Below are 22,500 nucleotides of genomic sequence, written 5' to 3'. Positions count from 1 at the left end.
AAAACCCAATCTGGAAGAGTGGTTAAGTTTAATAATCAGAATGAAATTGATTTATGTGCTGCAAATGCAGAAAAATTAAAGTGATGGATTTAGATTTATTTTCTTATAATATATTGAATTGTTTCTGTAGGGATTTACTTGCTGTTCTTAAAATATTCTTCTATTATTCTTTACTGTCCTCACATAATTTAGACTGGTACCATACTACACTTTGGGCCAATAGTTTGGATAATATGTCCCTTCCCACTAATATTTCTTTATATTTGTTTGTGATTCTGTAACCTTCATGTTGTCTGATTTACATTATATTCTTGTCATGTCATTATACTTGTAACCCCCACAATATCAACTGGTCACACAATATAGTTTGTGCTAATACTTATAATAATATGTGCCTTCCCCCAGATTTTTCTTTATGTTTGTTTGTGATCCTTTCACCATCATGTAGCTTGGCTTCTATAATATTTTTGTCATGTTAGCACACTTGCAGCTCACATATTTTTGACTGGTCCTATAATACATTTTGGGCAAATATTATGAATCATATATGTTATCACACCGTTATTTATTTAATTTTTTTATGTTTGTTTGTGATCCTATCACCTTCATGCAGGCTGATTTCTTTAATATTTTTGTCATTTCAGCATAATTGCAGCTCATATAATCTTGACTGGTTCCACATTATACTTGGGGTCAATATTTTGATGAATATGTGCAATGCCACTATTATTTCCTTATCTGGGTTGGTGATCCTATCGCCTTCCTGTAGCCTGAATTCTATCATATTTTTCTCATGTCAGCAAAAATGCAAATCACATAATTTTGACTGGTCCCATATTATATTTTTGGTCAATATTTTGAATAATATATGCCATCTCATTGATATTTCTTTATCTTATTTCTTGATGATATCACCCTTGTACACTCTGAATTCCATCATATTTTTGTCATGTCAGCATATGTGCAGCTCTTATAATTTGTTACTACCCATATTATACTTCAGGCTATTATTTGGAATAATATGTGTCATTCCATTGATATTCATTTATATTTGTCTGTGATCCTATCACCTTCGGGTCGGCTGACTACTATTATATAATTTTTTTTTCTCATGTCAGCATACTTACAGCTTACATAATTTACTGGTACCACATTATAAATTGGGCCAATACTTTGAATAAAACGAGTCATTCTACTGATATCTCTTTATGTTTTTTGTGATCCTCTCACCTTCATGTAGCCTAATTTTTATTATTTTTTTGTCAGTCCAGCACACTTGCAGCTCATGTAATGGCAACTGGTGTCACATTATACTTTGGTCCAATACTTTGGATAATTTGTGCCATCCCACTTATATTTCTATGTGTACATTTATTATATGTGATAATTATGGGTGATTTCCCTTTTCTTTTGAATTTTTCTATTCTTACTTGAACTATATTTGATCAATCAAGTAGGGCTGGTAAACAAGAGGCTCACAAACTTGACCCTCTCCTTGAATCTATGGTTAATTCAAGCTAATTATCACACTACCATTGATTATTGTGATAAAATTATACCCTCACTGTCTTTAAATAGTAGCTTTAATGTATTTTTGTTTGAATGTGCGTGGGATAAGAGATAAGTGGGACAGTCTGAAATCATATTTGTGGTCTGATAATTCTTGCCCTTTTGATGTAATAGGTTTAACAGAAACATTGTTATCTGATGGGGGAAAATTTTACAGCCTATGATATGCATGGTTATGTTGCTATCCATATCCCTAGAATGGTAACAAAGTGCTCAGGGGGTATTTCTTTTTTGTATTAAGTCTGATATTGAGTTTAGTAGAAACTCTGACCTTAATCCTTGTTTAAATCAGTAGTGTCAAATAGTAGGACTGTTTATTCTCTTGTCATTGATCTAAAAAGCCAGTTTGCATGTGACACTGTTTGTTTGTTTTATAAGCCCTCTCCTTTTCCAACACATTTGTTCTGCGATTTGCTTGATCAACTTTCTTGTGTGGGGTCTTTCTCTAAAAAACGTATTTGTGTTTTGGGAGATTTTAATTGTAATATGTTAAATATTGGATCAAGTGATGAATGTGAACATCTCTTTGATGTGCTTTCTTCTGCTGGTCTACTTCCTTCAATTTTTTTTCCTTCTCGTGTTGACCCTACTAGAAATTCTGCCATTTTAATAGACAATATTTTCATTTCTCATTCTTCTAATTTGAAGTTTACTTCTGGTCTTGTTTTCACTGATCTTTCTGATCACTTCCCTATTTATGTTTCACTTTTTGTGCCTCAAACTGAGATTGCTGTGGATGAGCGGGGTGAGTCTTCCTTTAGAACCTCCACATATAAAGAAATTTCTAATTTAATACATAGTCTTCAGAGTAATGATTGGTCTAGTGTTCTTGAAGCTAATGATGTTGACTGTGCAACGAATTTATTTTTGTGTCGTATGGGAGCTCTGTTGGATAAGCCTTTTCCTCTTAGAATGAGGCCAAGGAATTCCACACCCAAATGCCCCTGGATGTCTAGAGATCTGATCAATGCTACACATATGAAGGCGTCTCTGTTCAAGGCTGCATGTAAAAGTAAGACACAAGATGATCTTTTGAAGAATAAACTTTATTAAAATGTACTTACTTCTTTACTACGTGCAGCCAAAAAGCTATATTTTTCGCGTCGAATTGATGAGTGTAATTTGCGAAAGGTTTGGACTGAGTTAATGAAGCTCTTTCCCGCAAGAAACTCAAATAGTCCCCCCCTTGTTGCTACAGGAAAGCTGATGGATCTTTCGTGGACAAAAATTCTTCAGCAACTGCCTTCAATTCGTATTTCACCTCACTTCCTTAAGTTCCTAATCCGTCCTACAGCAGAGGAAGTAGTTTTTCCTTAGCAGAAAAGTCATTTTTCCTTTTTCCATGCAGTGATACCGAAATTTCTAACATTATTTCTCAGCTTTCAAGTAGCCGTTCAGTTGATGGTTTTGGTTTGAGCTGCAATCTTCTTAAAAAAATTTGTCAGTTTGTTTCTAACCCCATGTCACACATAACTAACCTCTCTCTTTCTTTTGGTGTTTTTCCTCATTTATTTAAGGTTGCTAATGCTGTACCTTTGTTTTAAAAAGGTGATTCATCTCTAATTTCAAATTATAGACCTATTTCTCTCCTTCCTGTAATTTCTAAGGTTGTTGAAAAAGTAGTGTATTGTAGAGTCTCTTCATTTGTAATTAGTACTAATACGACTGCAGGTAATTCTCTCATAACTAACCATCAGTATGGCTTTCTTCCCAGTTTTTCTACCTTGCATGCACTTTCAGATGCAACAGAGTTTGTGCGTGTTAACATTGACAAGGGATTGTGTGTTTTGGGTCTATTTCTTGACTTTTCAAAGGAATTTGATATGGTCGTTCACTCTGTTCTTTTGTCTAAATTATCTTCATTTGGAGTGCATGGAGTCCCACTTGAATGGTTTAAGTCTTATCTCTCAGGGAGATCTCAGTATGTTTCGGTTAATGGCACCTCTTCCTCTTCCTTGCCTATTGTGAAAGGTGTCCCACAGGGCTCTGTGCTTGGACCACTTTTGTTTTTAGTTTATATTAATGATCTTGTTGATGGTCTTCATCCCCTTGTGCACCCTATTCTTTTTGCTGATGACAGTAACTTTTTCTTTGCTGCAGTGGACCTGCCATCTGCCACTTCCCTAGCTCAAGGTCTTCTTGATAAAGTAAAAGATTGGTGCTGGTCAAATGGTATGACTCTCAACAGCCAAAAAAGTGTCATTGTACACTTTAGAACCCCTTATAGTATGAGAGACGCAAGGGAGCCAACCATCCTGACTTATTGGAATGATATTATACCGCAAACTACTATAGTGAAACTTTTTGGTGTCTATCTTGACTGTTTTCTTTCTTTTAAACCCCATATAACTCATACCCGTTCCCTCGTCCTCCGCCAATCTTCAATGTTATACAGGGTTAACTCATTTCTTCCCCCAGATGTTATGCTTTCCCTTTATTAAGCTTTTATTTTTCCTTACCTTTCTTATTGCTGTTCTGTCTGGGGTAGAACTAATAAATCTCTTCTCTGCTCACTTCAAAGAGCCCAAAATAGGGCAGTGAAGGCTACTTTTCTTCTACCTCGTTTTTACCCTTCCCCTGATCTTTATAATGATACTGAAATAGCTCCGCTGGATTGTATTGTGGGTAAAAGTTACCTTTATTTAGCACATTCTGCTTTTCTAGGTACACTTCCACCATCTCTGCAGCAGTTTTTCTTTCTGTCAGGCTCAGGTAGGTACTCTTCTTTTTTACGTAGCTCTTATTGCAGGTTCATTTTACCTAAGCGTTCATCGACAGCAGGTCAGAGGTCTCCTGTTTATCAATCTATTTTACTATGGAACTCCATCCCTCCTGATGTCCCTCTATCTCTTTCTGCAAAGGCACTTTCTCACTGGGTATTTCCAGTATATTATTTCCCCCCCCCCCCTTTTTTTCTTTTTTTTTTAAATTCCATCCAAATTTATATGTCTTTTTTTTTTTTTTTTTTTTTTTTTTTATTAAATCCTAATTTTCAATCTCCTCTTCGTTTATATATATTTTTTTCAGTTATTTGTTAAGTTTCCTGTTAATTCTCCTATTTTCATAAATGTCTATTGATCTTTTTTTTTTTTTTAAGTATGTTTTTTTTCTGTTTTTTTATGTGCTTTATAATAGTGTCTTATTTTGTTTTGTTGGCCCTTTACAAGCTGAGATTCTTGGGAGTGTATGAACTTTACGTTTGTAATTGTTTTGTTTTTAGTATTAATAAATTGATTGATTGATTGAAAGTGAAATATTTTACTTTAAATGGATATTTCGGTTCTATATCCAAGGGCAGTCCTCAGCAAAGCACAAATGGAAATAAATAAGACTTACAATAAAATTATGCTTTGCTGAGGACGGCCCTTGGAAATAGAGCCAGAATATTCGTTTAAAGTAAAAATTTTCCTGTCTTAGAATAATTCTCCACTGTTTTACCTTTTATTGTCTGTATGATGGAAAGACAGGTTGGTGTTCGTCGAATCACGATGGAAGTTACCTATAATAAACTCCCTTTGAAAAACACATAATGGTGCCAAGGCCTAAAAATCTGTGCCTCTCTGTCACCAGCCTTTATAATTTTAGGAAGTTCAACGATACATAAGTACAAACTTATCTGGTTCGTTAAGATAAAGGATAATAGAAAACGATAATTTAAAGATATTTAGCGAAGTTCATATTTAAGTCATAAGTACAACACAAAGAACCGAATAATACCAAAAAGCCAAAACCAAAAACAAAAATAATGTTCAACATAGGAAATAAAAGAAGCAACAAGTATAAAAAGGAACTCCAAACAATCTGAAATATAGGCGTTTAAAATAAAAGCAGACTAAGAAACGACAAAACAAGCTAGGCTACTAGCATGAATTTCATTTAAAAAAAACCTTCTACTTACCGAACAGTTTCAGTGTAATGCGCAGACCGTTCGAGATTACATATTTTAGAGTACCATGATTATTGTTCTTGGATACTGACATTATTCTACCTTCATTATAACCAAAGATGACCTTTTCTACCACTTTGTGATATCGTAGTGGATAGTCTTGCATGGAAACTCTGCTGACTATGAGTTGAAAATGCCTATCCCAATAAGTTTTTCTTTCCGAAGACAATCGAAAATTAAAACGAAAATGGTGAACAAACTGTAAAAAGTTTTGCACTAATGTGTTGGCCTTAGGTTTTTTTGGCTACGGTGTACTAGATATAGTATTATGGCTCGAGATTTGCTTCTGAATTTCACCGTAAGCCCAACCCCCCCCCCCCCCCAAAAAAAACAACAACAAACAAACAACAACTTTGGACTATGATAAGCTTTGATAATGATGAAAAAACAGAAAAAACGCACAGCACCATCATTATATTAATCTAAGCTCCGACTCCTGGAGAAAAGTAAATATGGTCAGCAACTGGCTCCTGGTCTCAAAACCTTGAAAGCTAAGCTTTCGGTGGTGGTTCTGACTACATAGTAATAAAATGACCTTGGATTTGAATAAAAATGGATCTTTCTCATTTTTTCTTCGAGTTATACTAGATCAGCATTAATCTACCTTTCAAAACTTTGAGGGAGAGCAAAGTTCAAATGAATTTTCCATACTAATACGGTGTTCAGAAAAGTAAGAAAAAATAAGTAAGAAGTATTTCTACAATCTGAGAAATGAGTAAGGAAACTTGGAACTTACAAACTCAGCATTCAAGTAAAAGAAGCCAAGAAAATTTCGGAGACCACACTGCCTTTCCATGACGATAAATAAAAGTTCAAATATGGATAAAATCCGTTTAATAGACAGTGATCATGATAACAGTGATAGAAATTCACAAAAAAACTAGATATTTCGGTCACATATGCAGTGACCGTCATCAGTAGTAAAAGGTTTTACTACTGATGATGGTCACTGCATATGTGACCAAAATATCTAGTATTTTTGTGAATTTCTATCACTGTTATCATCATTACTGTCTACTGAAAGGATATTATCCCTATTTGAACTTTTATTTAGAAGCCAAGAAAGTAATGAAAAACCAGAAGCTCTAAAGATAGTGGAATAGAAGCCTGTTCACCAATGTATAGATTCGAGGCGATTTAGAGGTGCGATGAATTTGTAGTAGCAGCAATGGTAATTCCAGAAGAGTTACTTCGGGTATGTCGACTCTTGGAATTCCGTGACAAAATATTTAACCCTAGTTAATGGTTATAACTCGAAATTACTCTGAAGTCTGACTCGTAAGAAACTGGCACCAAAAACCTACTAGAACCTACTTCAAGTGATACGTATAAACCTCCTAGAACCCACTAGCAATGATATGTATGAAAAATTTTTCCAGTGACATGTATAACAATTTTTTGGCACCAAAAACCTACTAGAACCTGCTTCTAATGATATGTATGATAATTTTCTCATACCAAACCTAATAGAAACTACTTCAAATGATATGTATGACAATTTTCTGGCACCAAAAACCTACTAGAACCTACTTCCAATGATATCTATGACAATTTTCTGGCACCAAAAATCTACTAGAGCCTACTTCCAATGATGTGTATGACAACTTTCTGGCGCCAAAAACCTACTAGAACTTACTTCCAATGATATGTATGACAATTTTCTGGCACAAAATCCCTACTAGAACCTACTTCCAATGGTATGTATGACAATTTTCTGGCACCAAAAACCTAATAGAACCTACTTCCAATGAATGATATCTATAACAATTTTCTTGCACCAAAAACCTACTAGAACCTACTTCCAATGAAATGTGTGAAAATTTTCCGGCATCAAAAACCTACTAGAACCTACTTGCAATGATATGTATGGAAATTTTTCCAGTGATATGTACAACAATTTTTTGGCACCAAAAACCTAGGAGAACCGGCTTCCAATGATATGTGTAACAATTTTTTTGGCACCAAAAACCTACTAGAACACACGTCCAATGATATGTATAACAATTTTCTGGCACCAAAAACCTACTGGAACCGGCTTCTAACGATATGTATGACAATTTTCTTGCACCAAAAACCTACTAGAACCTACTTCCAATGAAATGTGAAAATTTTCCGGCACCAAAAACCTACTAGAACCTACTTGCAATGATATGTATGAAAATTTTTCCAATGATAGGTATGACAATTTTCTGGCCCCAAAAACTTACTAGAACCTACTTCCAATGATATGTATGAAAACTTTCTGGCACCAAAAACCTACTAGAACCTACTTCTAATGATATGTATGACAATTTTCTGGCACCAAAAACCTACTAGAACCTACTTCTAATGATATGTATGACAATTTTCTGGCACCAAAAACCTACTAGAACCTACTTCCAATGATGAGTATGACAATTTTCTGGCACCAAAAATCTACTAGAACCTACTTCCAATGATATGTATGACAATTTTCTGGTGCCAAAAACCTACTAAAACATACTTCCAATGATATGTATGACAATTTTCTGATAAAACGTGACAAAAACAGGCTAAAACAAAGTTAAATACAAAACAACACAAAGAAGCTCTCTCTACCCCCCCCCCCCCCACAATACAGATATATGTAAAGAGTAAGAACATATTTATACACCCCAGACAACGATGTAACATACAGTTCGTGACATGGTCACCAAACAGCATTAAAAAGAAAGTCAGAATCAAAGCAGTTTCAGCGGATATTTTCTGAGCTCTTCAAATAACCATTAGAACAAGCAAAAGGTTCTATTTCTTTAACTTTAACATCGTAATTTTTCTCATATACTCGTTTCGTGAAGTTAATCAACTTGACTTTTGAAAGACTCGCATAGCACAAATCTAATCATTATGTGAAGAAAACTTAGATTCCATCTGGAAGTTTTTTAAGCGCTGTCTCACCACTACACACGAGTACCATCTTACTTGTTTGCTTAGTCAGACTATTTCTGATCCCATTCGTGAAACGTCACAATAGTTCTATACCTTTTTCTAAACTGAGCGAACATAATTCTACCTGAAATTGCACAGTTGACAAAAAAAGGAGTCATCACTAAAAAAAAATAGTTTTTTTATATAGAAATAGTAAAAGTTCAACTATAAACAAATTGTTAAAAAAGAGAGCTAATCCGTTTTTAAGAGCTGAATGGAAGAAACAATTAAATTTTAGCTGCAATTGCCAAGAGAGTTACTTGTATTTTTCCTAAATTCAATATTTGGAACAGCTAATTGGTTGATTAATAGTGCTAAGAAGTTTGTTTTGCTACTAATACTTAAAAAAGAAAATAGCTTTCAAAATTTCTTTTTATTTAAAAACTTTCCCAAATTTGTAGTGTTAAAAGGATTTTTTTTTTTTTTGTATCACTTGTCATATTAACGGCTTGATTTCTTACTTGAATTTAAAATAACAGGTTCAAAACATTCATTCATTTTACGACAACGGCAGGGTTCAATCCCTTGACTTCTTTACTGTGTCGTAAGTTACACAGATTCAAGTAAGAAAAAGAATCTAGGGAGTTACCCAAGATTTTTTAATTATACTTGATAGCAAAATGATTTCCCATGCAACAGCATTGTCAAATAATGTCATTTGACGCGTAACTACACCTATCAGACAAACTACTCTCTATCTTTCTTTGTTAAACATAAATCATTAAAAAAATAAGGCTGGAGAGGTCTCGAGATTTGGGGCAACTCCTACTCCTATTTTACTTCCCAATAAATATACATAATATATTATATATATATATATATATATATATATATATATATAATATATATATATATATATATATATATATATATATATATATATATATATATATATATATATATATATATATATATATATATATATATATATATATATATATATATACATATATATATTTACTGCCACGTGACTCTCAGACCTTTGTTTTCCGAAAGAAATTAGGTTTAATTACTAGATAACTACAGTATCTTTATACGGGAATGATTAACTAAAATTAAAGTAGTTGTAACAAAATGTTGTTGAACTTGCACACATTAAAAATTCAGTGTATATGTGCAAATCTGATAAAATAAATTGTTAAGCAAAAATGATGCATAGAATAAGCAAAAATATATTTTGTTAATCTTCATTGTTAATATTTTCAAAATTTATTCCTTTCTAATCTACTCCTTTTTCTTCTCCCCAGTCTTTGAAAAATTACAAATTCTATAACAGCCAAATCAGAAAAACGGCATAAATGAAAACAAACTTTAAATACTCCTGGTTAAAAGCTATTTTGATCTCTTGATTATTTTATATAAGCTGGGCATCTTGATTAAGAACAGATAAAACAAAAAATTTCCGATTTGTATAAATAGAAATTATGATCTTCTAAATACTGAATGCACAAAGTAACCTTTTTTCAAGGAAGAGTGCTCCGACGCAACTGCAACCACAGGAGCGGGCAACAAAGACTTTCCTTCCCCTCCTCCGGAAGACCGAAAACCATTTTGTTGCTTACCATTTCGTAATATCAAAATATCATATATAAGAAAACTAATATATCTAAATCCGAACTGACCAATCATGACAAAATTCAACAGAACTTTGAGAGGAAAATATATAAAAAAAAAATTCAAAGAGCTATATGTATAAATGGGTTGTCTCTTTATGAAATTTACCCTAGTTTTATCATCCATCTTGATTTTCAGCTTCTCTCTTCCTGATATGTTTTTATTCCTTCAAAGTATGTACTTTTTTTAGTTTCTCGTTGCTATAAGTACTTTCTTCTCATTTGTACTGAAAACGCCTTGTTTGTTTTTCAGGTGATCCACGATATATTTTTCTCCTAGAATCTGATCTTTTCCCCAAGAATCTGCGAAAATAGTTTATCTGCAAAATAGGAATCTACGAAATAGATAAAATAGCTTTGTTTTTTATTGTATGTCGCAGACTAAGTGGGGCTTGGAATCTTACAAACAGATTAAGCTGGCTAATCCCTTATGCATAGTTTGTGAAGCGACAGGTCATACTATAAAGGACACATTGAAAACTAGGGTCGAAACACCTCTAGAAATATGTTTAAAAATTCTGGGTATTTACTCTTGAAATATCCGAACATGTATTGCATTCATGCGGGTTTAGGCGGGGTTTTTCCTTATTTTAACCAATCAGAGGGTGAAAAAAACTCTTGTAAATAGTCTTTGCTAAGGAGACTAGAATTCCTAAGACTAGTCTATAAACTTGAATACATTGAAAATTTAGCTCACCTTTTATTAGAAACATGTAATGGCGAATTGTTGCATCTAAGAAAGTTGGTACCAAGCAAAAACAAACATGTAATGGCAGTTTCTGTTTTAATGCCAATCTCTGAGCAAAAAGGAAAGCCCAATTATCTGAAAAATTTATAATAAGAAAACGTTAAAATTTTAATAAACATTTCATGACCTTTCAAGATAACATAGGAGAAAAGAAAATATACATTTATTAGGACAAAACGGAAAACATTTTGGTGAATAAGCACGACAACAAAACCTAGATCATCCAATGGTATTGACCACATCAGTGCTTTACATTTGAAGTTTGATGGAGAGGCATTAGTCCAACGAGAACAGAAGACATAAAAACTCTTTATAATTGAAGATTAGCTCAAGAAGCGAAACACCTTTAAATGACTTGTCTACTACAAAATCAAAATCGACCTTAATCCTTCAAGCTCGTTTTAAGCACTTTTTTAAGAAAACAAAACCTTTTCAAGGAAGCACTGTTGGTACTTCAAAAGGTTGACACAAATATCGAGTGTTTTAAGTAAACTGAATGGCGGAAGGTAAACAGGAAAGATACAATAGATATTCTTTTAATATTTCCGAAATAACAAAGAGAAATAAATAGTGGTTAGAAAAGAAAAGCGCTTTCAGCTTTGGCACCAACTTCTAAAACGACAAAAAAAAACCAGAAATTTTTTCTTTGTAGCTGGAAAAGGATATATATGTATAAAGTGTGGCCCTCATGAGATTGCTTAAGGATAGATCCTCTGGCTTCATTGGGTGGCCAGAGTGGAGGGTAGAAGGGCTTCAACCCTCAGCCTCAAAAGACAAAAATAGATAGAAACTGTAAATCTTGTAGCATTCAGGAAAACGTATATCTTTTCAAGCAAGGAAAACAACATTTTGCAATTCAAACACCCTTCTTCTCACCATCCACTTTCAAAATCTTGCTGGTTCACCCCCCCCCCCCACAAATATTTCTGCGGATGCCATTTATGGCTAACAATGTCTTTGAATTTCATTCATGTTTTATCAAATTGGGTTAGGTTGGATTTTTTTGTCACAGTAAAAACAGATGTAGAAAATAGAAAAACAAAACATCAAAATGTAGGCGTCACAGCAAAAAAAGTACCTAAGAAGCCGTTCACAATCTAGGCTTACACAAAATCTAAACTATGACAGAAAAGTAGACCTCCCAAGTTATATTCCTTTAAAACCCTCCCTCTCTTGAAGTACAAAAGAATTAATAGAAAAAGAAGAGGTGCAGTGTGAGACTTCATTTAATATTTCAATTGCGCTTCAGAATGATTACCAGCTTTCGGAGTCACATGCTAATCATATTACTCTTGTAAGACAGGGACCAGTATCTTAGGTAGGCTAGTTTTAAGCAGGCAATGGTCTCTGATTTGATGCAGCATACTTGTTCCTTTGCTGAATAAACACGTCACACGACATTATTGGTTCTTACATTTCATTTTCTCCTCCGCTCTTAAAATTCAATGCGAAAAAAGAGTTGCACTCATCCCACATGACACTCAATTCATTGCCTTGTGACAAAGTATGACTTTATAACATTTTACACTCAAGCTAAATCATATAATAGAGTAATTCGAATGAATAATGTCATACTTTTTCGTCAACATTTTTTTTCCTTTTTCAAAAGGAAAATCCATGCCACAGAACCATCTATTTCAAAATAAAAAGTAGCTACTACTGCTACCTTTTTCATCACTTCTATAGACCAGTTTTTTGCCCCTATAGGTGCCTCTTCATAATGCAGTAATGTTAACCTCTCTTAATAATCTGATATACATAAATAATATCGATTAAGGTGATAGTATATGTCAATATGAATCTCACAGGAAGAAAGTTCTTGCGTTAAATAATATTATTAGTAGCAGTTATTATTTCTGCTGCACATTCAACTATTCAATCATGCTGCTCTCATAATAAGTTTAATATGTCGAATTCGGGATAGTCCCTTTATTTAAAGTCACTGTATGAAACTGCTCATTATTGATTTCCTCTACTGATCTACGAGAGATGTAGCGATGGTTATTTTAAATAAAGGTTATTTTAATACTCGTCGATTGTGATTTTATTAGATCTTACTCGTTGACCTTTGAGAGCCCTATTTCGTTCTGCATTAGTTGTGCGTGGTTCCAGGAATAAATGAGACGCGCTAATCAACTATACACAGACTTCTCAAGTAAAGATGTTGATGAGGTTTGCTGGTATATATCTGCTTCATCCCATATTCGAGATCTTTTCTCGTAATGGTAGAAGCCAATTTGACAGCCTCAACAATTTGTTTATTCTGCCGGGATCATTTTGAAAGTATCTTCAATTTGGCTGACGATTCAGTTGGTTTAGCTTCTGATATTTGGACAAGACGATCTGATTCTGTTTAGTTCTTGATTACAGATGCTCTAAAAGCAGCTCATAAACTAAAGCCAAATTCAACTGAAGAATTCAAATAATTTAAGTTCAAACCAATCACAAAACTGTACTTAAGGGGTTTCTCCCTTACATGTAATTAATTAAATAAACTTTTTCCACAAAATAAGCTTATAAAAAAAAAATTAAAGAACTCCATTAAACCAAAAATGAACAAAAATAGAATCAAATAATCTACCAAGCATATAACTACCACAAATCAGTATCAATAAACAAATGAAGCCCAAAACAAATAGAAATTAAATAAATTACAGAGTCAAGCTCAACACAAGTAAAAATCAATATGAGTAGGGTTCTAAGCCCCTATGCTTTCTAAAAGCCAGAATATAATTTGCACTTTACTGGAAAAAAATCAAATGAATTTACTGAAAAAAATGTGCATTGTTAGTTTAATATACATATGCTGATATTTATCAGCATATATGCTGATAAATATAGGGGGTTAGCTGCCCTACGATCACTTTGACTCTTAAAAAGAGCACTAAAGCGCCTGATTACCAATACAATGAACCCCCTCCGAAGTTTTTATGACCACATTTTCTATAAAAACCTTATATGCCCTCAGGGCATAAATTACAACTCTTGCCCTGAGGGCTGGGGGGATTTATTATCCTAAAAGACGTAATTTCCGGACTTTCAAATACGTTGAACAAAATGGCTATCTCAAGATTTTGATTGGGTGTTTGGGGAAAGGATGGACATGGGGGGGGGGGCATTTGCCCTCTGATCACTTTCAACTAATAAATTATGCACTAGTCCTCTCAATTTCCAGTCGAATGAGCCCTTTTTGTAGCTTCTACGACGAAACTTTTTATAAAAACCTTATATGCCCCAAGAATATAAGTTACGACCCTTGTCCTGAGGGCTATTGGGGGGGGGGTGTCATCCCCAAAGACAAAATTTCCAGACCTTCCAACAATGTTGAACAAAATGGCCATATCAAAATGTTGATCGGAATGTTTGGGGAAATGATTGTCGTGGGGGGGGGGGATTCTCGCTCCAATTACTTTCGACTATTCAAAAGGGCAATGGCCCTCTCAATTTCCAATCAAATGAGCGCTTTTTGAAGTTTTTACGACAACACTTTCTATAAAAATCTTATATACCCCGAGGGCATAACTTACAACCTTAGCCCTGAGGGCTGTGGGAGGGGGGGGAGGTTGTCATACTCAGACATAATTTCCAGACCGTTCAACTACGTTCAACAAAATAGCTATATACAATTTTGATCGGAAGCGTTTGGGGAAATGATGGGCGTTGGGGGGGGGGATTCGCCCTTCGATTGCTATTGACTAAGGGCACTAGCCCTGTCAATTCCCAATTGAATGAGCCCTTATTGAAGTTTCTATGACAACGCTTTCTATAAAAAAAAAAAAAACTTATATTTCCCCAGGCCATAACTTACAACCTTTGCCCTGGGGGGGTGGGGGTTGTCCTCATAGACATAATTTCCGGACCTTTCAACAACGTTGAACAAAATGGCTATCTTAAAATTTTGATTGAATGCGTTCGAGGAAATGGTGAACGTGAGAGGGGAGTTTGTTGCCCTTCAATCACTTTCGACTATTAAAAAGGGCACTAGCCTTTTCAATTTCCTATCGAATGAACCCTTTTTGAAGTTTCTACAACAATGCTTTCTATAAAAACCTAATATGCCCCAGGGCACAACCTACAACCCTTGCCCTGAGGGCTGTGGGGGGAGTGTCCTCCTCAAAGACCTAATTTCCAGATCTTTGTACTACGTCGAACAAAATGTCAATCTCAAACTTTTGATTGGATGTGTTTGGGGAAATGGTGGGCGTGAGAGGGGGATTAGTTGCCCCCCAATCACTTTTGACTATTAAAAAGGGCACTAGCTCTTTGAATTTCCAGTCGAATGAGCCATTTTAGAAGTTTCCACTATAATGCTTTCTATAAAAATCTAATATGCCCCAGGGCACAACTTACAACCCTTGCCCTGAGGGCTGTGGGGGGAGTGTCCTCCTCAAAAACCTAATTTCCAGATCTTTGTACTACGTTGAACAAAATGTCTATCTCAAACTTTTGATTGGATGTGTTTGGGGAAATGGTGGGCGTGAGAGGGGGATTAGTTGCCCCCCAATCACTTTCGACTATCAAAAAGGGCACTAGCTCTTTGAATTTCCAGTCGAATGAGCCCATTTTCGAAGTTTCCACGATAATACTTTCTATAAAAATCTAATATGCCCCAGGGCACAACTTATCACCCTTGCCCTGAGGGCTGTGGTGGGAGTGTCCTCCTCAAAAACCTAATTTCCAGATCTTTCTACTACGTTGAACAAAATGTCTATCTCAAAGTTTTGATTGGATGTGTTTGGGGAAATGGTGGGCGTGAGAGGGGGATTAGTTGCCCCCCAATCACTTTCGACTATTAAAAAGGGCACTAGCCCTTCCAATTTCCGATCGAATGAGCCCTATTCGAAGTTTATACGACAACTCCTTCGATATGAAGTGCCCTGGTCTAAAACCAACCAAAAAAAAAAAATAATAATAATAAATAATACGTTATGCCAACATCGTTCTTTGCTTAGGCGGTGCTGTTGAGCTACCTATGATTGTCTTTTCCGTGTTTGTTAAACATGAGATACTTCCTGGTGCTTTACTTGCCATATGATTCTTTAATCGCGTACATTATTCAGGTAGCGCAGACGTTCTTTGTCCTACAGCTTTGGCTTAGACTATGCCAGAAGTGTTACAGTATCAGTGACTATTTCGTCTCAAATGTTTCGGATGTACAAACAATAAGCAGTTTGCTTTGAGAGCAGTTGAGAGCAGTTTTGAGAGCCGTTGAGAGGCGAGGTACCTCATTCAAGGAGAAAAGCGCCATGATCTCGGCTCATTATTTAAATTCAAAAAATAAGAAGAGCAAAATTAGTTAGATAATAACATGAATACAGAAAGATAAAAATACTGACATGACAACCACCGAAATCCCAACCTACCAAAATCTCGTTGTTAGTCTGTAAATGTAGCAATTTTATCAATACAATTTCTAATTGGACAATAAAATAAGAAAAAATTATAGGAGATCAATAAAAACGATAATAGGATTTATATCACTATCTAAATAATCATTAAAAAAAACATTCTAATATTATCCCAGTCCGAAAAGGGATCCGTCAAGGAGCTATTTCTTCGCCAACTTTTTACAATAACAGTATAGTTGAAGCTCAGCAAGTGGTTAAGCCTAGTTTTCTGTATCTTGGTCTAGATCTGTCATTATTGAATTACGCTGATGATATTCTGAATTTAAGTCGTTCTTTTTCCCGTTTTGAAGAGAATTTTGCGGCGCTGAAAAGTTCATATGGGAAAATTGGTCCGTCTTTCAATGAGACTAAAACTGAGTTTATTTTGTTTAATCGTAAAGGAAGTGATACGGCCCCCGAAATAAAACTCGGTGACAAAATAGTAAAACCGTCATCAAGCACAGTGCACCTTGGTCTCCCTATTGGTTGGGATGTTAAGTCAACACGTTCTTTATTAGTCGATGATTTTGTTAGCAAAGTACGAAAAGCTCACGGTATTCTTGTGTTTTCGAAAGCTTCATGTAGTCGACAGATTCGGGCCCAGCTGTTTTTGGCTCCATTTTGGGCTCTTTTATCTGATATGAATAAACGTACAGTGCGTCCTTGCTTCTTCTGGTCTTGTAAATTTCTCTTGCGAGTGCCTCCTTGGAAGTGTAACACGGCGATTAGTAGCCGTTACAACATACCCGACCCGTACTCGGTTGTTGAGAAAAGAGTAGAGCTTAACGGATATACGAGCTTAACGGTAAATGAACTTTATGATGCTCTGCGATATTAGTGTTTATTTGTTGTCCTGTATATATATATATACCTTTGCGTTTCTTATTTTGTTATTGCTCTATTTTTTCGAATTTTTTACTCCACTAGTGACGTTTGGTCTGTATTTAGTGGAAATAAAATTCATTCATTAAAAAGAACAGTCGCTTGGCCATCCAAAAACAAGGTGATGCCTTCGGTAGCAAGTACTTATCTGTAGCAACTGGTTGGGAAATAGCTGACTAGTGGAATATTAAAGGTCAGTTTGATTATTCATATAAGTCCAAAGAACAAATGAACTAGACAAAATAGAAATGCAAGTTTGCAGATTAATCAAGTAAAAATAAAGTACTATTTACGCAGGAGCATATTCGATAAGGACTACTGCTATCATCGCAACGCCACTTTCCATTAACCTATACTGAAATAGATTTTTAGCGACCCAACACATTGCATCCATCCTGTTTGTTGCATCAACCCCGAACGACAATAAATTGGCTGTCTGTACCAGCTGAAAGGCAAAAAATGCCCTTGAAGTACCCATTTCCCATCGACAAGTGGGTAGCATTTTTTAGTCTTTTCAAGACAATATCAAATTTTTAAGCTCCTCAGAATTTCCCTTCCTCAAAAAGATGCTTTTTCCCAAATAAACTCATGCTTATGTTGTCTTCAGCTCTTTCACGTGTTAAGATGATATCGGTTTGAAAGCAACAATAGCAAACAGCAAATGGTGAAGTGATATCAAATTCATAGACATATGATTTAGATATAGATTAGGCACGCTCCTAGGAAGGGAATCGGAGCCGTCCCCCTTCTCCAAAAGCAAAAAATGACCTTATTGCTTTGCATATGTGTTTTTTCTTCTGGGCCAAACAAACAAAAAAGCAAAAGATGTGTTTGCAACAACTGGAATGTGTCACTGGAATAAGAAGATGAACTGAATGGCTGAGAGCCATGGGAAATTGCAAGAGCATTTTCAGAACGCGCCACTCAAAGGTAATTCATCATTCCGAAATCGACTCACTGGATAATTGTAAATCGTTCAATAGAAAAGAACTCCGCAGGGTCCTCACAATAAAACAAGGGAATGGCCAGGATGATGCAATCTATGCCATTCCACTGTTCTGGGCCCAGTATATTGAAAACTATTGGAAAGAATTCAACAGACTCATTTGATGATTAGACATAGTTCTTTGTTAACTAAAGTCCTCCTGATCCGAGTAATAAATCGTCTGGATGATGCAATCCAAAACAGTTCTTATTTTCTTGAGCCTGCAAACCGTTGTCTGTGAAGCAAAATAACTGATGGCTAGCATGGCCTTTCCAGAGTACCAAAGCTGTTTCTGGGAAAAAGCATACATCCTGTAGAAATTACGCTAGATATACGAACCAAGGATTGCTTTTTGGCTGGCCTAATGTGTCATGTTAATTTTTGCTAGTTTTGAGTTTGATTCGGTTATTTATTTTAATTTCTGTTCGTTTTGGGTTTCATTTGCTTATTGATGGTGATTTGTGGTAGTTTTACCTTTGTAAGATTACTTGAATTTATTTCTGCTTACTTTTTGCATAATGAAGCTCTCTACTTTTCTTTGAAAAACTTTCGTGGAAAAAGTTTTCTAAATTAATTTCAAGAATAGGACATAGCCACTGTCACATCTGAACAGAGCATCATGTAAAGTAGAAATCAGACGAATACCCGGACAAGCTTAAGAACTCTAGCAAACCAAAAAATATAAGATTTGCAACTATTAAGCGCCAAATAGTTCACACAAAACAAGGAAGAACTTTCTCAAATACAATAAAATTTGCCTCCAGCAAAGCTTCGTCAAGTGCCACCATACATAAAGCACTGTCATCAGTAAATGCAACTAGGTTGTCATTGGAATCTGACTTGAATCTAGGCTCACCGGTACAAGAGGAGTAATACAGACGGTAACAAACTTCGGGATGCGCATTTTTACTGCATAAAAGAGACAGTGAATAAATAAAAAAAAATTTAGCCTGGATAGACCTTTGTGGAACTCCAAGTCAGTCATTCAGAGGGTTCTCACCAACAGAAATCTTCCTACTCAAAGGATACAGGTGGAGCCGAGTCACTCATAATTCGTTTTCACAAAGTTCTTCAAGAAAAAAAAAATCGGTCATTAAGTCATCAAATGCCTTCTTTGCATTAAAACAAAGCAGCTCGGACTAACTTAGAACCTAAAATCAAATGAAAAAAACTAAGAAGCAAGGCGCATGCACGCTCAGTCGAATGACCAGCACGAAACCAAACGGATATTCACAAAGGAACTATTTTGCATACAAAAAAACTTGTGATTCTTGATAGTACAGCCTTTCCAAAATTCTCTCCTGCTGAAGAAAGGCAGGAGACAGATTGGCCTGCAGATTGAAGGGTTTCTTCTGGAACTGACTCTATAGTCGGTTCAAGAAGAACTACTTTTAGGCACTTTTGGAAAATATCAAGATTGAAACAAGCTTGAACGAGTTTATTTATGGGTGAATGAGTTTCTGGTAAAATTAACTTGATAAATTTGTCGCAATTTGATCTGGGCCAGACGAGTAAGCGTTGTGTAGAGACAATCTTTCAGATTTCACACCCTGCTACAGGCTCCAGCACCATAGATTTTCGAAAATTCGGGCCTAAATAAGCTTTATAATTACGATCGGAGGGTGCTGGACATACCTGCATTTAGGTTGTGATGTTTTGACGCTTGGAATCTCTTACCAGATCTAGTGTCGCACCTGCCGTAAAAGAAGGCAATCCCAATAATTGGTAAAACTGAAATTCCTTTAAATAGGGAGGAATCCATGTACAGATTTCCCCTAAAATTGGTTTTCTTTTTCAAGTTTTGATCCCCCCCCCCCCTTTACTCCTCAGAAAAACCTTACATTCCACTTCCTTAAAATCTCAGTTCTATGAATAAATCCCCTTGCCCAGAAAATTTGGGAAATTAGAATAAAAACGCTCATTTTGTTCAAGGAGATACAATTACCCATACCAATAGAAAATCGTTGGGATTATTCCAAAATTTTGAGTTTGTTTACCTATGATTTTGTATCTATTCTTTTTATAAGATTATAATGAACAAAAAATTTTATGGTCATACCTTGAACTCTTTGGTCCCTTGACATCCAATATAAAATTCCTTTTGCATTTGCAGCAATATCACTTTCCTTAGAAAGCATCCTGCATCTCTTCTTGTTGAATTTTGATTCAAGAACATTTCCCAGTTTTTCTCGCTGTTTGCCAATCTCTTGAATAAGGTCATCTAAACTACTTGGTAAAGAAGAGCTTTTTGCAGCTTGTGAGTCATCAACCTTAGTTTTCTTGGTGGGTGGAGCCATGTTATTGCTATTTACACCTAAAAGAAATCAGTAAATTGTTTTATATTTGAAAGTTTTTCTTCAATTGAACATAAAGTGACCAAAGTAGTCGCTAATCTTAGAGTAAACAAGCATCAGCTTATTATCCAAACAGTATGAACATGGAGAGCAGTCATGGAATCAAATACAGATATCCCTATTCAGGAAATAGGATATACACCACACCCAAGGACATCTGACACAGTATGACATTTAACTACAAGAAATTCATACTTAACAATATTTAAATAAAGGCCAATTTTAACCAATATACAGACCAATACACAGAAGTAACAATGTTAACTGACCTCTCTGAGTTCAAAACTGTAAGATACTTGAGGTAAAATCCATTTCATTGGTCAACAAATCCCATGCAACTGAGTTGTTAAGTTAAAAAAAAATCCAAATGGGTGAAATAGATTGAAATGGTTCTTTGATTCTGGGTTACTCAGTTAGTATTGCTTAATTTTTTATTATTAACTGGCAATAAGCAGTTTGGATATTATTCAGAGAAATATTTATTCTGGTAACTATTATGATTATTCTTAGTAATAGTTATATTCTATTCAAAATTTGTCTTAAAGGATTATCAGGATGACCAGCCCATCGCCCTTATTTGACTGCGTTATAACAGTCAAGAACTTTCTTTTCTTGTAGAAAGTACTTATTTACTGGAATCGATTTAAAAAACACTTTTCAAAATAATTAATTTTTCAAAAACGAGTAAAGGGCCATATTAAAACCTAAAACGAACAGGAATAAAACTTATAATAATTCAATGATAAAACAAACAGAAATTACTATCAGTGAAAAGGGGACAACAAAACGAAGAAAAACAATGAATAATCAAGCCAAACGTAAAACAAACAGAAAATACCACAAACAAGAGTAGTGCCTATTCCCTTCTAAACCCTATAAAGCCCAAAACCGGATTTGCGCTTAACTAAAAATGATTTGTGTTTTGAGCAGTCTGATAATATAGCACGATTAATAAGGGTTTACAGACAAGACTGATCCTACACCTCCCCCCCCCACACTCACTCTCAAACCCTCTAAACGGCTTAAGTGTGGTCCATGTTTTTTATTTAAGCGATGTATATTATGAGCTGCTACTGCTACAAACAACTCACTACAGTATCAAGCCACCTGAGGCCAGCACAGCTACGCATACTCCTCCTCCATCCCAATCTATTCCAAGCTTCCTTCTTTACACACCTCGCAGATTATACTCATTTCCCTTAAACCTTCCCTTACGAATATATATGAACAGTTTGATTTTATTTGTCAAAACGTCCAAAGAAAATTACTATAATAATCAAGATTACTAGAAAGAACTATGACAGTAAACTTATTGTTTAATATATAATGATATGGATGTTATTATTATTTTTATTATTTTTTTAGTGTTTGAATTGTAAACAAAAAAAGTATAAAATCTGTTGTTTTCAGTAGGCCTACTCTTGTTTGTGGTAATTCAAGAGCATTTTATGTTTAACTTGATTATTCATTTTAATTTTTGTTTGTTTTGGATTTTACTTATTCATTGATAGTACTTTCTGTTCATTTTGAGTTTGAATTATTATATGCTTTATTCCCGCTTGTCATAGATTTTTATATAGCTATTTACTTCTTTCTGAAAAAACTTATTTTTTTGGTTTCTTTTTTTTAATTCATGCTAGTAAACAAGTACTGTCTACAAGAAAAGAAAACCCTTGAATGTTATAACAAAATCAGACTAGGTTCATAATACTAATGATCATAATAATTCTTAAAAATAAATCTTGAATTGAATATAAAATATTAGAATCAATAAAATAATCATTAAATATACACTGGAACTAATATTTCATGCAATTAAATCTAAGTTGCGTATTGCTTGTTAACTATTCCTATATCATAACTGAAGACTAAACAATATTGACTGACCCTGAATCAAAGAGCCATTTCAATTTATTTCACCTTTTTTGTGATATATTTTTGCTAACCAATCAAATGGCATAACACAAGTTCTCAACACTGGTATCTTGCACTTTTGAATAAAAAGAAGTCAATTAACCTTGCTGCTTCCATGTAGTAATGGTCTTTGTTTAAACGCTGAGAAGTGTGAAT

General features: G+C 34.8%; 1 protein-coding gene across 4 annotated transcripts in view; it reads right to left on the bottom strand.

The window, feature by feature from the left end:
* LOC148943538 (deoxyribodipyrimidine photo-lyase-like) overlaps positions 1-22,500 on the bottom strand; it is a 62,491-nt gene that overhangs the window by 26,383 nt on the left and 13,608 nt on the right. For all 4 annotated transcript variants that reach the window (XM_089101357.1, XM_089101358.1, XM_089101361.1 and 1 more), the window contains exons 2-3: positions 20,136-20,390; positions 10,772-10,897 (exon numbers count right to left, since the gene is read on the bottom strand). In XM_089101357.1, coding sequence (XP_088957483.1) covers positions 10,772-10,897; positions 20,136-20,373 — 364 coding nt within the window. In that variant the 5' untranslated portion in view covers positions 20,374-20,390. The remainder of the gene's footprint in view (positions 1-10,771; positions 10,898-20,135; positions 20,391-22,500) is intronic.

This window comes from Artemia sp. Qi Xiang Cuo, chromosome 15 (assembly GCF_049724085.1).
Source record: "Artemia sp. Qi Xiang Cuo chromosome 15, ASM4972408v1, whole genome shotgun sequence".
In the NCBI taxonomy this organism is placed as follows: domain Eukaryota; kingdom Metazoa; phylum Arthropoda; class Branchiopoda; order Anostraca; family Artemiidae; genus Artemia; species Artemia sp. Qi Xiang Cuo.
Note: the sequence above shows the minus strand (reverse complement) of the source record. Positions and strands in the feature narration are given on the sequence as shown.